This window comes from Rhinoraja longicauda, unplaced genomic scaffold (assembly GCF_053455715.1).
Source record: "Rhinoraja longicauda isolate Sanriku21f unplaced genomic scaffold, sRhiLon1.1 Scf000629, whole genome shotgun sequence".
In the NCBI taxonomy this organism is placed as follows: Eukaryota; Metazoa; Chordata; class Chondrichthyes; order Rajiformes; family Arhynchobatidae; genus Rhinoraja; species Rhinoraja longicauda.
The window spans coordinates 19799-36217 of NW_027601845.1; the positions used below are offsets into that span (position 1 = coordinate 19799).

Below are 16419 nucleotides of genomic sequence, written 5' to 3' on the forward strand. Positions count from 1 at the left end.
GGCCCAACTTCACTCGCCACCTGGCCACCTGGTTGTGCCTCTGTTGAAATCGGTGTCGTCTTGGCTCCTCCCACTGACCACCACAGATGGGAAGATCATTGGCCCCCATTGATCCGGATCCGAAATTGGACCCCTCTGTCAAATCTCCCGACAGCCCCTATCTATGTTCCCCGGAGAAGCAAACACTCTTCTCCGGTCTTATCCTGAACCTGAACCCCGTCATCTAAAAAACCTTTCCAGCAAATATTTCCTGCAACTTCCCGAAGCCTCCCGATTCATTCCTTGTGTTTGGTGAAGGGAAATAGACCAGATTCTCCAGTCGGAGTCCTAACCTGTGCTTCTCCTGCCCAGGGCAGCGTTCACCGAGATTTGTGGAGCTTTGGAGATCCGCTCATCAAACACTCTTCTCCTCAGACGGCCAAACTTTGTGCAGGCGCGTAGTAGGAGCTGGTGGATTTCACCATCGATGTCTGCTTTCGTCTGGGAAGATGGGCGCCGAAGGTCTCCATCATGACGACCATTTTATGGGACAAATGCACCTGCGGCGCCAACAGAGGTGATTCCCCTGCAGTCAACCACAGGGCAAGTGGTTCACGGGTCCCCCTCAACCACCACCTCCCTCTCACTGAAAACCTGCCACTGTTGAAGGTGTAGGGAATGCAGTCGCCAATTTGTAGAAAGGACAACTCAAAAACACAGTGCAAAAGATTAAGGGGTGGTACCGGTAGAGTTGCTGCCTCACAGCGCCAGAGATCTGGGTTCCATCAGGACTACGGGTGCTGTCTGTACAGAGTTTGTACGTTCTCCCCGTGAGCTGTGTGTTCTGTGGTTTCCTCTCACACTCCAAAGAGGTATAGATTTGTAGGTCAATTGGCTTGGTATAAGTGCAAATTGTCCCTGGTGTGTGTAGGGTAGTGTTAATGTGCGGGGATCGCTGGTCGGTGCGGACTCGGTGGGCCGAGGGGCCTGTTTCCGCGCTCTATCTCCAATCTAAACTAAAGCAAACAGAACTGCTGTCTCCCCATTCAGTAGATTTCAAAAGAATTCAAAAGCAAGCTGCACAGTTCAAGTAATTTTGAGTTTATTTCAATTACAGTATTAGAAGCAACAATGCACATCATTCAAATAAACACGATCTTTCAATTAGCTTGTCGTGTGTGTCAATGGTTGTGTACATTTTCCAAATCACTGAAGTAACATGAACTGTATCTATTACATTGAACTAGTCACTGAACGGAGTTAATAATACCGTAACGACTTTTGATCAGAAGGGTCCAATGCCATTACATTTTTAAAATATTTTCACAAAAGTAATTTCTGTTCCGTTGCCGGATGCGGTGAACTCGTTAAAATGAACGGATCGACAGCTCTGATTCCACTTGCTGTTTATTTCTCTCTTCCCACATTTACATTCCCCCTGGTTTTATTTCCGCGCTCACTGGGTTTTTTACGACCCGGAATTTGGGGATTAAATGGGAGCCGTTCAGCGCCGACCTGTTGTCCACCGGGTTTCTGCCCCACAGCCCCTGAGCCCCGCTCCCGACGCCGGTCCCGGGACCCGACCCTTTTACACACCCGGAGAGGAACCGGAGCAGATCCTCAGCCAGTTTCCACCCCAATAAGGCTCGAAGAAAGGATAAAGTTTCTCCGTGAATTTATTCCCAGTGAAGGTGTGGAGATGGGACTTGGTGTCCGCGTCGTAAAATGAAACTGTCCCGGACTCGTAACTGAGATAAACTCCCACCCTCCCGGGGATGGGACGGGCGGGGAGACGGGATGGAGGGGAGGTGAATGCATCAAACTCGTCACCCCGCCACCTGATGCTCCAGACTCCAGTCTCCGGGGTCAGTGTGACCCGTCTCTTCCTCTCCACAGACTCTGCGGCGACTCCCAGACTCCAGCCCCGACTCCCCGCCACCTCCACCTCCCAGTAATGTCTCCCCGATGTGAATCCCTCCGATCCCAGCACACACGCACTGTCTGTAAACCTCTTCCCGGTGTCAGGGAGACTCCTCCGGGTCCAGTTCCATCTCACCCTCTTCCGATCCTCAGACACCTCGAGCTCCGGACCCGCTGTTTCCACATCCAGGGTGACGGAGACTGGGGGGAGAAACAGAGAATCAGAGAGTCCCCGGGGGTCGGGGGGAGACTCGGGCAGCGCGGCCCCGGGACCGGGGGAGAGGCCGCTCGGCCTCAGGCACAGGCGGGCGGACAACTGAAACCCTGCCCGGGGTTTCACCCCGACCACAGCGGGTGGACAACAGACATCTCTCCCGGAGTTTTTATCCGGGGATGGAGAGGGGAATTTCGTGAGGTGGGGGAGGGTGGACGGGGAGGACGAGTGCGGAGAGTGAGGAGGATTGTGAGATTGCGGTGGGGATGGAGGAATGGAGTGGGTTATTCAGATGTGGAGGCAGATCGGAGCAGGTTGATATTGAGGTTAGCAGTAATTTGAGGTTGTTAAAGAGGAGGTAGAGGTGAGTGGTGGGGTCGTCATGATCACAGTGAAAGGGGGCAGACACGAGGGGCCAGATGGCCTGCTCCTGTGTTTTATGAGTGGAGGGTGAGACAGAGGGAAGGGTGGGTTTGTTAGTCAATTGGAATGGGTGCAAAAGGTTTGACAACAACTTCATCAGGTCTGAAGGGCTGGGTTATCAGGTGAAGTTGGACCATCATCAGGTCGTAATGTCATCCGTGAAAGTATTAGAATTTGGCCAGTCGGCCCTTCAATTCTACTCCACCATTCAATCATGGCTGATCTATCTCTCCCTCCTAACCCCATTCTCCTGTATTCTCCCCATAACCTCTGACATCTAGACTAATCAAGAATCCAGCTATTGCTGCCTTAAAAATATCCACCGACTTGGCCTCCACAGCCTTCTGTGGCAATGAATTCCACAAATTCACCACCCTCTGATTAAAAGCATTTCCCGTCATCTCCTTCCTAACGGAACATCCTTTAATTCTGAGGCTCTGACCTTTCGTCCCTTCCTGCCCAAACCACCCCATCCCCAGGCACATTCCCCTGCAACCGCAGGAGATGCAACACTTGTCCCTTCACCTCCCCCCCTCAACTCCATCCAATTTATCCCAAAGAGGAGGAAAGATTCCAAGGGGAGTAAGAGACACCCGTGGCTGACAAGGGAAGTCAAGGACAGCATAAAAATAAAAGAGCAGAAGTACAACAAAGCAAAGAAGAGTGGGAAGCCAGAGGATTGGGACTCTTAAAGAGCAACAGAAGATGACTAAGAAGGCAATACGTGGAGAAAAGATGAGGTACGAGGGTAAACTAGCCAATAATATAAAGGAGGATAGTAAAAGCTTTTTTAGGTATGTAAAGAGGAAAAAAATAGTCAAGGCAAATGTGGGTCCCTTGAAGACAGAAGCGGGAGAATTTATTATGGGAAACAAGGAAATGGCAGACAATTTGAACCGGTACTTTGGATCTGTCTTCACTAAGGAAGGTACAAGCAATCTCCCAGATGTTCTAGTGGGCAGAGATCCAAGGGTGATGGAGGAACTGAAGGAAATCCACATTAGGCAGGAAATGGTGTTGGGTAGACTGATGGGACTAAAGGCTGATAAATCCCCAGGGCCTGATGGTCTGCATCCCAGAGAACTTAAGGAGGTGGCGCTAGAAATTGTGGACGCATTGGTGATCATTTTCCAATGTGCGAGAGATTCAGGATCAGTTCCTGTGGATTGGAGGGTAGCTAATGTTGTCCCACTTTTTAAGAAAGGAGGGAGAGAGAAAATGGGAAATTATAGACCAGTTAGTCTTACATCAGTGGTGGGGAAGATGCTGGAGTCAATTATAAAAGACGAAATTGCGGAGCATTTGGATGGTAGTAACAGGATTATTCCGAGTCAGCATGGATTTACAAAGGGGAATCATGCTTGACTAATCTTCTGGAATTCTTTGAGGATGTAACCAGGAAAATTGACAGGGGAGAGCTGGTGGATGTGGTTTACCTTGACTTTCAGAAAGCCTTTGACAAGGTTCCACATAGGAGATTAGTGGGCAAAATTAGAGCACATGGTATTGGAGGTAGGGTACTGACGTGGATAGAAAATTGGTTGACAGGCAGAAAGCAAAGAGTGGGGATAAATGCATCCCTTTCAGAATGGCAGGAGGTAACTTGTGGAGTACCGCAAGGCTCGGTGCTGGGACCGCAGCTATTTACAATATACATTAATGACTTGGATGAAGGGATTAAAAGTACCATTAGCAAATTTGCAGATGATACAAAGCTGGGTGGTAGTGTGAACTGTGAGGAAGATGCTATGAGGTTGCAGGGTGACTTGGACAGGTTGTGTGAAATGGCAGATGCATGGCAGATGCAGTTTAATGTGGATAAGTGTGAGGTTACCCACTTTGGTTGTAAGAATAGGAAGGCAGAGTATTATCTGAATGGAGTCAAGTTAGGAACAGGGGACGTACAACGAGATCTGGGTGTCCAAGTGCATCAGTCACTGAAAGGAAGCATGCAGGTACAGCAGGCAGTGAAGAAAGCCAATGGAATGTTGGCCTTCATAACAAGAGGAGTTGAGTATAGGAGCAAAGAGGTCCTTCTGCAGTTGTACAGGGCCCTAGTGAGACCGCACCTGGAATACTGTGTGCAGCTTTGGTCTCCAAATTTGAGGAAGGATATTCTTGCTATTGAGGGCAAGCAGCGTAGGTTTACTAGGTTAATTCCCGGAATGGCGGGACTTTCATATGTTGAAAGACTGGAGCGACTAGGCATGTATACACTGGAATTTAGAAGGATGAGAGGAGATCTTATCGAAACGTATAAGATTATTAGGGGGTTGAAAACGGGGAATTATAGACCAGTTAGTCTGACATCAGTGGTGGGGAAGATGCTGGAGTCAATTATAAAAGACGAAATTGCTGAGCATTTGGATAGCAGTAACGGGATCATTCCGAGTCAGCATGGATTTACGAAGGGGAAATCATGCTTGATAAATCTACTGGAATTTTTTGAGGATGTAACTAGGAAAATTGACAAGGGAGAGTCAGTGGATGTGGTGTACCTCGACTTTCAGAAAGCCTTCGACAAGGTCCCACATAGGAGATTAGTGGGCAAAATTAGGGCACATGGTATTGGGGGTAGGGTACTGACATGGATAGAAAATTGGTTGACAGACAGAAAGCAAAGAGTGGGGATAAATGGGTCCCTTTCGGAATGGCAGGCAGTGACCAGTGGGGTACCGCAAGGTTCGGTGCTGGGACCCCAGCTATTTACGATATACATTAATGACTTCGACGAAGGGATTAAAAGTACCATTAGCAAATTTGCAGATGATACTAAGTTGGGGGGTAGTGTGAATTGTGAGGAAGATGCAATAAGGCTGCAGGGTGACTTGGACAGGTTGTGTGAGTGGGCGGATACATGGCAGATGCAGTTTAATGTAGATAAGTGTGAGGTTATTCACTTTGGAAGTAAGAATAGAAAGGCAGATTATTATCTGAATGGTGTCAAGTTAGGAGGAGGGGGAGTTCAACGAGATCTGGGTGTCCTAGTGCATCAGTCAATGAAAGGAAGCATGCAGGTACAGCAGGCAGTGAAGAAAGCCAATGGAATGTTGGCCTTCGTAACAAGAGGAGTTGAGTATAGGAGCAAAGAGGTCCTTCTACAGTTGTACCGGGCCCTGGTGAGACCGCACCTGGAGTACTGTGTGCAGTTTTGGTCTCCAAATTTGAGGAAGGATATTCTTGCTATGGAGGGCGTGCAGCGTAGGTTCACTAGGTTAATTCCCGGAATGGCGGGACTGTCGTATGTTGAAAGGCTGGAGCGATTGGGCTTGTATACACTGGAATTTAGAAGGATGAGGGGGGATCTTATTGAAACATATAAGATAATTAGGGGATTGGACACATTAGAGGCAGATAACATGTTCCCAATGTTAGGGGAGTCCAGAACAAGGGGCCACAGTTTGAGAATAAGGGGTAGGCCATTTAGAACGGAGATGAGGAAGAACTTTTTCAGTCAGAGGGTGGTGAAGGTGTGGAATTCTCTGCCTCAGAAGGCAGTGGAGGCCAGTTCGTTGGATGCTTTCAAGAGAGAGCTGGATAGAGCTCTTAAGGATAGCGGAGTGAGGGGGTATGGGGAGAAGGCAGGAACGGGGTACTGATTGAGTGATCAGCCATGATCGCATTGAATGGCGGTGCTGGCTCGAAGGGCTGAATGGCCTACTCCTGCACCTATTGTCTATTGTCTATTGACACGTTAGAGGCAGGAAACATGTTCCCAATGTTGGGGGAGTCCAGAACACAGTTTAAGAATAAGCCATTTAGAACTGAGATGAGGAAAAACTTTTTCAGTCAGAGAGTTGTGAATCTGTGGAATTCTCTGCCTCAGAAGGCAGTGGAGGCCAATTCTCTGAATGTATTCAAGAGAGAGCTGGATAGAGCTGTTAAGGATAGCGGAGTCAGGGGGTATGGGGAGAAGGCAGGAACGGGGTACTGATTGAGAATGATCAGCCATGATCACATTGAATGGTGGCTCGAAGGGCCGAATGGCCTCCTCCTGCACCTATTGTCTATTGTCTATAGATAGTTCCTCTGTCCCTCTCTTCCCCTCCCCCTTCCCAGTTCTCCCTCTGTCTTCCTGTCTCCACCTACATCCTTCCTTTGTCCTTCCCGAAACGTCACCCTTTCCTTCTCTCCTGAGATGCTGCCTGACCTACAGAGTTACTCCAGCATTTTTGTAAATAAATATCTATTCCTAGACTCACTCACTAATGGAAACATCCTCTCCACGTCCATTCTGTCCAAACCTTTCACTATTCTGTATTTTTCAATGAGATCCCCCCTCATTCCTCTGAGCAACAGCGAGTACAGACAGGCCCAATGCCGACAAACGCTCATCATAGATTAATCTACTCATTCCTGAAAGAGACTATTCAGACTGGGACATTTTTTCTTGGGAGCCTGTCAGAGTGACATTATAGATGTGTATAAGATGCACAGACAAGGTGATTAGTCACAATACTTTACCCAAGGTCAGAGAGTCTAAACCTCGAGTGCATCAGTTTAAGGTGAGAGTGGAAACAATAAAAAGGACCTGAGGAGCAGGTTTTTCAGTCAGTGGGTAGTGTAGATGTGGAACGATCTGACAGAGGAAGTGGGCGAGGCAGGTACAATTACAACAGTTCACAGAGAATTGGGTAGATACGTGGATAAAAAAGACTTGGAAGGATACGAGCCAGCCTCAGGCAAGTGGGGCTAGCTTGGTTGGGCAACTTGGTTGACATGGTCGAGTCGAGTCAAAGGGCCTGTTGCTGTGCTACAAAGCTCTCTGACTCGGTGACACTTCCCAGCAGATGAGCAGGTGGGAGATCAAATTTCTCTTCAGTTCAAAATAACATTAATCTTTGCATCATATCATTACTTAAAGATAGACCAATCAAAGGTAGACACAAAATGCTGGAGTAACTCAGCAGAACAGGGAGCAGCTCTGGAGAGAAGGAATGGGTGACGTTTCGGGTCCAGACCTGAAACATCACCTATTCCTTCTCGACAGAGATGCTGCCTGTCCCGCTGAGTCACTCCAGCATTTTGTGTCTACTTTCCATTTAAACCTGCAACTGCAGTTCTTTCGTACACATCTTACTTCAAGATGTCAGAAACAAGAACAATGGAAAAGGTATAAGCTTTACCTTGCTTGAAGTCATCAGATGTTTCTTTAAATGTTGTGTTGAATGAAACAGGGCAATGAAACTTGTCAATCGGCAAGGCCTCCTCTACCACCGACAGTGGTTTGGCTTCATCACGAACCCTGCGAATATTTAACAGCTGGTTACCAACTGAGCATTAGAAATGTTTTGAGTTGTTCCACCAAAATGTACAATATTTCCATCAAGAGCATGTCCTACCTTCGCTTGCGACCAGCTTCCTCCTGAAAGAAATAAAACACAAATCTCAATTGACTGAGATAGACCGTCCTCATCCCGACAGCGGGAATTTCTTCACATTTCTACAACCCTCCGATAATTCCCATTTCCCAACTCTTATCGCCGCTGTCATGCAGATAGAAAGTGGACATTACCGTCGAGACGTAGAACGATGGGGAAAAGCACAAGGAATGTTCATGAGAATGATGCCATGACTGAGAGGATGGAGCTCAATGCAAAGACTAGGCAGGTCGTGGGATTTTATCTGAAGAATGATGAGATAGGATTTAAGTTTATCGGTGGATTTAAATGGGTGAGGATGAAATAATAGCTCTAATCGATGGGAGAGCAAAAATCAAAGCTGAAATGTAACGTCGACTTCAACAAATACCGAAAGGAATGCAATCATAGAAACATAGAAAATAGGTGCAGGAGAAGGCCATTCGGCCCTTCGAGCCTGCACAGCCATTCAATATGATCATGGCTGATCATCCAGCTCAGTAACCTGTACCTGCCTTCTCTCCATACCCCTGACCCCTTTAGCCACAAGGGCACATCTAACTCCCTCTTAAATATAGCCAATGAACTGGCCTCAACTACTTTCTGTGGCAGAGAATTCCACAGACTCACCACTCTCTGTGTGAAGAAATGTTTTCTCATCTCGGTCCTAAAAGACTTCCCCCTTATCCTTAAGCTGTGACCCCTGGTTCTGGACTTCCCGAACATCGGGAACAATCTTCCCGCATCTAGCCTCTCCAACACCTTTAGAATTTTATATGTTTCAATAAGATCCCCCCTCAGTCTTCTAAATTCCAGCGAGTATAAGCCTAGTCTATCCAGTCTTTCTTAATATGAATGTCCTGCCATCCCAGGGATCAATCTGGTGAACCTTCTCTGTACCCCCTCTAATGCTAGAATGTCTTTCCTCAGATTACGAGACCAAAACTGTCCACAATACTCCAGGTGCAGTCTCACCAAGGCCCTGTACAACTGCAGCAGAACCTCCCTGCTCCTATATACTCAAATCCTCTTGCTATGAATGCTAACATACCATTCACTTTCTTCACTGTCTGCTGCACCTGCACGCTTGCTTTCAATGACTGGTGCACCATGACACCCAGGTCACGTTGCATCTCCCCTTTTCCTAATTGGCCACCATTCAGGTAATACTCTGCTTTCCTGTTCTTGCCGCCAAAGTGGATAACCTCACATTTATGAGAACATGGACCTCACTTGCATTGGAGGGAATGAAGACAACAGCAGAGATACATTTAAGGGCGAGCGGGATAAACACGTGAGCACTCCTGGAATTAGGGGTATTGTTACCGGGTGTGGTGAGTAGATGGGAAGGATGTTGAGTGGAGCAGAAATCATGACTGGATAGGATGGGCCGAATGGACTGGCCTATGATGTAGAATGTGATGTCATTCTATGGTGAACAAAGGTGGGTAAAACAAACAGAGCAAATTCCCCCAAGGTGACCGCCCACTGCTGATGAGAACCAGATATAGATGATCAATCTGCTGTGTGCGCCACGTTCTAGATTTCAATGTTAATCCCCACAATGTGGTCATGGCTAATCTAGCCCAGGAACGAACTCCTCCGCTTTGTCCCATTTCCTTTCATTTCAGTTCCCTGAATTTTCAAAAATGTTTCTTCCTCTGGTATAAATACGTCTAACAGGTTAAACCTCTCAGAGTCTGTGGGTTGGCACTCTGTTCATTCGTGGCCCTTGGGATCAGATATAGGATCATCCGTCGTAGTTCTGAACCCCACAGAATACAAACACCTCTCTACATTCTGGCCAGGCAGTCCTGAGATCCCATAGATTATGCGGGAGGCCAATTAGTTTGGGAACAACAGCTGGAACAGATGAAACATTTACCCAGTTCAGAATTACTGGTATATGCAGCATGTATTTCTGAAATATCCCCCTCCATTTTGTGACTGCACTTTCACTTCGCCAGACTGTGGTGTAACCCCTCACCTTCAGAAACACCACACTGTCCTTTTGATCCATCTGCTGCTGCAACTTAGAGAGTTCCTCCTGAATAGATTTTAAATTCTCTTCGATCTCTCCAAGATTTTTCTTCATTCTATTCAGAATCCTCTTCTCTTCCTCCCGGATATCTGCCTGTACGCGCTGCTCTTTCTCAGTGAGAATCTGGTGCAGTTCAGCAAACTGGGATGCGATCTTGGACTGAAGGTTGTGTGACTGTTCCTGTCAAATGAAAGGTGAAAATCAATATGTAATGTCACTGATTGTGTTTCCCTCAGAGGTTGACAGTGACATTTGTCCTGTGCATTTTTTTACTTGCTTTGGCAATTCAATAGTTTGTCTAAATGCTTCTGAAATCTCGTGAGGGTGATCTGATAACCCATCAATCCTCTACCCCTAATGCAATTCCCAGCTGCCTATTCCTTTTCAAGTGCCCATTAATTCCCATTTATCCATCCACCACCCCCTAGTAGGGTGCCGCAAGGCTCATTGCTGGGACCGCAGTTATTTACAATATATATTAACGATTTAGACAAGGGAATTAAATGTAACATCTCCAAGTTTGCGGATGACACAAAACTGGGCGGCAGTGTGAGCTGCGAGGAGGATGCTGTGAGGCTGCAGGGTGAGTTGGACAGGTTGGGTGAGGGGGCAGATGCATGGCAGATGCAGTAAAATGGGAATAAATGTGACATTATCCACTTTGGTGGCAAGAACAAAAAGACAGATTATTATCTGAATGGTGTCAGATTAGGAAAAGGGGAGGTGCAATGATACCTGGGTGTCCTTGTACACCAGTCAATGAAAGTAAGCATGCACGTACAGCAGGCAGTGAAGAAAACTAATGGCATCTTGGCCTTCATTGTGAGAGGATTGGAGTTTAGGAGCAAGGAGGTCCGACTGCAGTTGTGCAGGGTCCTGTTGAGACCACACCTGGAAAATTGTGTGCTGTTTTGATCTCCTAATTTAAGGAAAGACATTCTTGCTATTGTGGGAGTGCAGTGTAGGTTCATCAGGTTAATTACCTGGATGGTGGGACTGACATATGATGAAAGAATGTATCACAAATGCTGGAGTAACTCAGCAGGTCAGGCAGCATCTAGGAGAGAGGGAATGGGTGACATTTTTGGTCGAGACCCTGTTCAGACTGATTCTGAAAGGGTCGACTGGGCTCGTATTCACTGGAATTTAGAAAGATGAGATAGGATCTTATGGAAACATGTAAAATTATTTAGGGATTGGAGAGGCTACATGCAGGAAAAATGTTCCCGATGTTGGGGGAGTCCAGAACCAAGGGTTATAGTTTAAGAATAAAGGGTAGGCCATTATCATATTGTAGCATACCAGAGGACTGGGAGTCCAGCAGAAGAGGACAAAGGGCTTAATTAGGAAAGGGAAAATAGATTATGAGGGAAAACTGGCAAGGAACATAAAAACAGACTGCAAAAGCTTTTATAGATATGTCAAGAGAAAAAGATTAGTTAAGGCAAATGTAGGTCCCTTGCAGTCGGAAACAGGTGAATTGATCATAGGGAACAAGGAGATGGCAGACCAATTGAACAAATACTTTGGTTCTGTCTTCACTAAGGAAGACATAAACCGTCTGTCGGAAATAGCGGGGGACCGGGGGTCTAATGAGATGGAGGAACTGAGGGAAATCCAGGTTAGTCGGGAAGTGGTGTTAGGTACATTAAATGGATTAAAGGCAGATAAATCCCCAGGGCCAGATAGGCTGCATCCCAGAGTGCTTAAGGAAGTAGCCTCAGAAATAGTGGATGCATTAGTGATAATTTTTCAAAACTCTTTAGATTCTGGAGTAGTTCCTGAGGACTGGAGGGTAGCTAATGTAACCCCACTTTTTAAAAAGGGAGAGAGAAAACGGGGAATTATAGACCAGTTAGCCTAACATCGGTAGTGGGGAAAATGCTAGAGTCAGTTATTAAAGATGTGATAGCATTACATTTGGAAAGTGGTGAAATCATCGGACAAAGTCAGCATGGATTTACCAAAGGCAAATCATGTCTGACGAATCTTATAGAATTTTTCGAGGATGTAACTAGTAGAGTGGATAAGGGAGAACCAGTCGATGTGTTATATCTGGACTTTCAGAAGGCCTTCGACAAGGTCCCACATAGGAGATTGGTGTACAAACTTAAAGCACACGGTATTGAGGGTTCAGTGTTGAGGTGGATAGAAAATTGGTTGGCGGACAGGAAGCAAAGAGTAGGAATAAACGGGTCCTTTTCGGAATGGCAGGCAGTGACTAGTGGGGTACCGCAAGGCTCAGTGCTAGGACCCCAGTTATTTACAGTGTATATTAATGATTTGGACGAGGGAATTGAATGCAACATCTCTAAGTTTGCGGATGACACGAAGCTGGGTGGCAGTGTTAGCTGCGAGGAGGATGCTAGGAGGCTGCAGAGTGACTTGGATAGATTAGGCGAGTGGGCAAATGCATGGCAGATGCAATATAATGTGGATAAATGTGAGGTTATCCACTTTGGCCGCTAGAACAGGAAAGCAGAGTATTACCTGAATGGTGACCGATTGGGAGAAGGGGAGATGCAACGTGACCTGGGTGTCATGGTGCACCAGTCATTGAAAGCAAGCATGCAGGTGCAGCAGGCAGTGAAGAAAGCGAATGGTATGTTGGCATTCATAGCAAGAGGATTTGAGTTTAGGAGCAGGGAGGTCCTGCTGCAGTTGTACAGGGCCTTGGTGAGACCGCACCTGGAGTATTGTGTGCAGTTTTGGTCACCTAACCTGAGGAAAGACGTTCTTGCCTTAGAGGGAGTACAGAGAAGGTTCACCAAATTGATCCCTGGGATGGCGGGACTTACATATGAGGAAAGACTGGATAGACGGCTTGTACTCGCTGGAATTTAGAAGACTGAGGGGGGATCTTATAGAAACATATAAAATTCTTAAGGGGTTGGAGAGGCTAGATGCGGGAAGATTGTTCCCGATGTTGGGGGAGTCCAGAACCAGGGGTCACAGCTTAAGGATAAGGGGGAAATCTTTTAGGACCGAGATGAGAAAACATTTCTTCACACAGAGAGTGGTGAGTCTGTGGAATTCTCCGCCACAGAAGGTAGTTGAGGCCAGTTCATTGGCTATATTTAAGAGGGAGTTAGATGTGGCCCTTTTTGCTAAAGGGATCAGGGGGTATGGAGAGAAGGCAGGTACAGGCTACTGAGCTGAATGATCAGCCATGATCGTATTGAATGGCGGTGCAGGCTCGAAGGGCCGAATTGCCTATTCCTGCACCTATTTTCTCTGTTTCTATGAATGACGGTGCAGGCTCGAAGGGCCGAACGGCCTACTCCTGCGCCTATTTTTTATGCAGCACCCGAGGTCAGGATCGAACCCGCTCACCAGAACTAGGAGACAGCAGCACTACTTGGTTCACTGCGCTGCCCTGTTATTACACGCGTCACAGGGATCAAACCTGCGCAAGATCAGGAAATCGAAACTTAAAAGCCTCACCAGAACTCCAGAAATCTTCTCTTTCTGTTGCTGCTCCATTTGCTGCATCTCTGATTTATCTTTTGTGAGAGACTGGATGGAAGCTTTAACCTGACCCTGCGATTGTGTTTGAAAATCGGAGAATAAAAGCGTTAGACAATAAAGACGGAATTAAACAATGATGCGATCAAAATCGGTTTGCTTTTACCTTGTAGTTTTCAACAGCTTCTTTAACCGGCATGAAGCTGTGAGACTTGTGTTCCCGCCCAGCTGCACAAACCACACAGATCAGCTTCTTGTCAGTTTCACAAAACAGCTTCAGTTCTTCCTGATGTTCCTCGCAGTGAAGTTTACTTTCCTTCTCTGTCCGATTCAGGCTCAGTGTTCGAGCTTTCTCAGCCAGTCTCGCCAAGGCCCGACTCACCCCGAGGGTGCGGTCTGTAAACACCTCTCTACATTCCGGGCAGGAGTTTCTCTCCTCCCTGTCCCAACTCTGTGTGATACAGGAGCGGCAGAAGTTGTGCCCACACTCCAGTGACACCGGATCGGTGAAGAAATCCAGGCAGATGGGACAAACTACCTCCTCGGACCAACTCTCGACCTGTTCTTTCGAAGCCATTTTTTAACTCTGCCACTTCCTGGTTCAAAACGCATGTCCACTGCGCACGCCGCCGTCTAGAGGAATTAATGTAAATCTGACGCAAATGTTCAACGTGAAGATGCAGAAACAAGGAACTGCAGATGCAGGGTTACAAAAAAAAGTACAAAGTGCTGGAGTAAGTCTGAGGGTCAAGCAGCACATCTGGAGAACATGGACAGCTGATGTTTCGGGTCGGGACCCTGCTTCAGACTGATTGTTGGGGGTGGGAGATGGAATAACGAAGGGAGGAATGGGGCAGGACAAAGCCTGGCTGGCAATAGGTTGACACAGTTGAGGGGGGAGAGGGAGTTGATAGTCAGACGGTTGGACAAAGGCCAGAGATGAAAAGACAGAAGGTGTGTGACAAAATGATTGAGGACTTGCGAATTGTGTCCTGATCTTCAAACAGTCTTCTCCTCAGACGGCCAAATGTTGTGCAGGTGCACTGAAGGCGCTGGTGAGTTTCACCATCAATGTCTGCCTTCCCTTGGGAAGAGGAGCGCCGGCCAGAGCACCCGAGGGTCACCATCGTTACGACCATTTTAAAGGAAGGAGACAAATCCACCCGCGGAAACTATGGAGGGTTCCCCCGCTCTCTACCACAGGGAGGGGTCAGTTACACATTAAACTGTTCTGAATATAGACGGAAGCGGAGAGTAGCGCTTGGGACTGTGTAAAGCAGGATAAAATGCTGGAAACAACTGCAGAGTGGATTCACGAAGATGGTGCCAGGATTTGAGGGTCAGAGCGAAAGGGAGAGGTTGGGCAGGGAAGGATTTATTAATTGGAGCGCAGGAGGCTGAAGTGCTTAAGATCAAGCGGCGAATAGACCGGGTGAATGCACAGTCTGTTACCCAGAGCAGTGGAATCGAGAACTAGAGGACACAGGTTTGTGGTGAGAGGTGCAAGATTTAATGGGAACCTGAGGAACATTTTCACACAGAAGGTCGTGGGTGTCTGGAACAAGCTGCCAGAGGGGGTAAGTGAGGCTGGACAACAACGTGCGGCGGGTTTAGGACCCGGGGGGGGGCGGAGCTGTGGAGCCGCCGCCGCGACTGCTGCTGCTGAACCTGCGGCCAATGAAAGGGGCGGGGCACGGCTGGGGGGAGGCGGAGCTCAGCCCCGTCAATCACAGCCCTGACCACAAAGTGGATGTCATTTGCAATCAGCTGCGGGTAAATTTCATTCCCTTAAACTCAACACATCAGTGTTTCTCATCGTGAATTGTTCATTACATTAGGCTGCACAATAACATTACTTCTACAGCAAACACTGTTATTTTATTTAACAGTCTCATGTGCAAACTTGAATTCAACTCAATGATTCAATTATACTCTATTGTCACATGTTATGTGACCTCCCCCACTCATACGCCGCTTCATCTGGGGGTCGAGGATGGACCGGGTGCGACGGGCCATAATGCACAAGTTGGCAGACAATGGGGGTAAAAGCTTGCCCAACGTCGCATTCACCCTGATGGACGCCTTCGTGTGTGGCTGCATCAGGCGGAGCGTAGAGCCAAGGCATGTGGGCACCAAGTATCACTGCCTGCTGACGTTCTACCTGTCCCCAGTGTTGCGAAGGATGGGCCTGGCGCAGATGCCACGCACTGTGACAGTCAGCTGGACCATTGACGCAACATGTGATTCGTGGTAAGGTTCTTCCAGACCAACACGTTTGACCACAAGTCCATCGGACAGTGGTCAGCACGGAACGTCCTGCAGGCACTGCAGGGAAATGACTCCATGGATCCTGTGGCGTGGTTCCTAGAGCAGACTGCCAAAATTGTCTGGCAAAATGTCTCATCACCAGAACTCACCAACAAGCACCAAGATCTGGCTTGGCTGGCGGTGAGGGGAGCCCTCCCACTCAGATCCTTCCTGCACCGTCAGAACCTCACTACCAGCGCACACTGCCCTCGGGACGGCTGCTACGGAGAGGAGACGGTCGCACACCTCTTCACAGAGTGTGGATTTTCCAAGAGAGTCTGGAGAGGTTTGCAGGGGTCCCTGTCACGATTTATTCCGAGCAGCTCCGTCACAGAGGACTCTGTGATCTACGGACTGTTCCCAGGGACGCATTCAGAGACTGACATCGAGTGCTGTTGGAAGGTCATCAACTGGGTGAAAGACGCTCTTTGGTCTGCCCGAGCTTTGTTGACCTCCCAGCGGAGCGAGCTGTCCGTCTGGTAATGTTGCCGACTGGCCCACTGCAGACTGCAGGAGTACGTGCTGAGGGACGCATTGAAGCTTGGTGCAGCCAACACCAAGGCTCTGTGGGGGAGGGCCACAGACTAGGGTCCTTCTGCTGCTGGACACGGGGGGGAGGGGGGGCAGGGTGTGGTGAAGACGCCCCTCCAAATAAGGGAAGGGATTCCACGCCATTGAGCCACATGAGTGGCAAGGGTAGGGGGTAATTT

General features: G+C 48.0%; 1 protein-coding gene across 1 annotated transcript; it reads right to left on the minus strand.

Annotated features, from left to right (window-relative positions):
- Positions 1–410: 410 nt before the first annotated feature.
- Positions 411–13995, minus strand: LOC144591164 (zinc-binding protein A33-like). Its single transcript, XM_078395463.1, has 7 exons — positions 13569–13995; positions 13382–13477; positions 9884–10117; positions 7879–7901; positions 7663–7781; positions 1978–2100; positions 411–565 (listed from the first exon to the last, which is right to left on the minus strand). The coding sequence occupies exons 1-7, from the start codon at positions 13977–13979 to the stop codon at positions 411–413; spliced, it is 1161 nt and encodes a 386-aa protein (XP_078251589.1). The 5' UTR covers positions 13980–13995.
- Positions 13996–16419: the final 2424 nt, after the last annotated feature.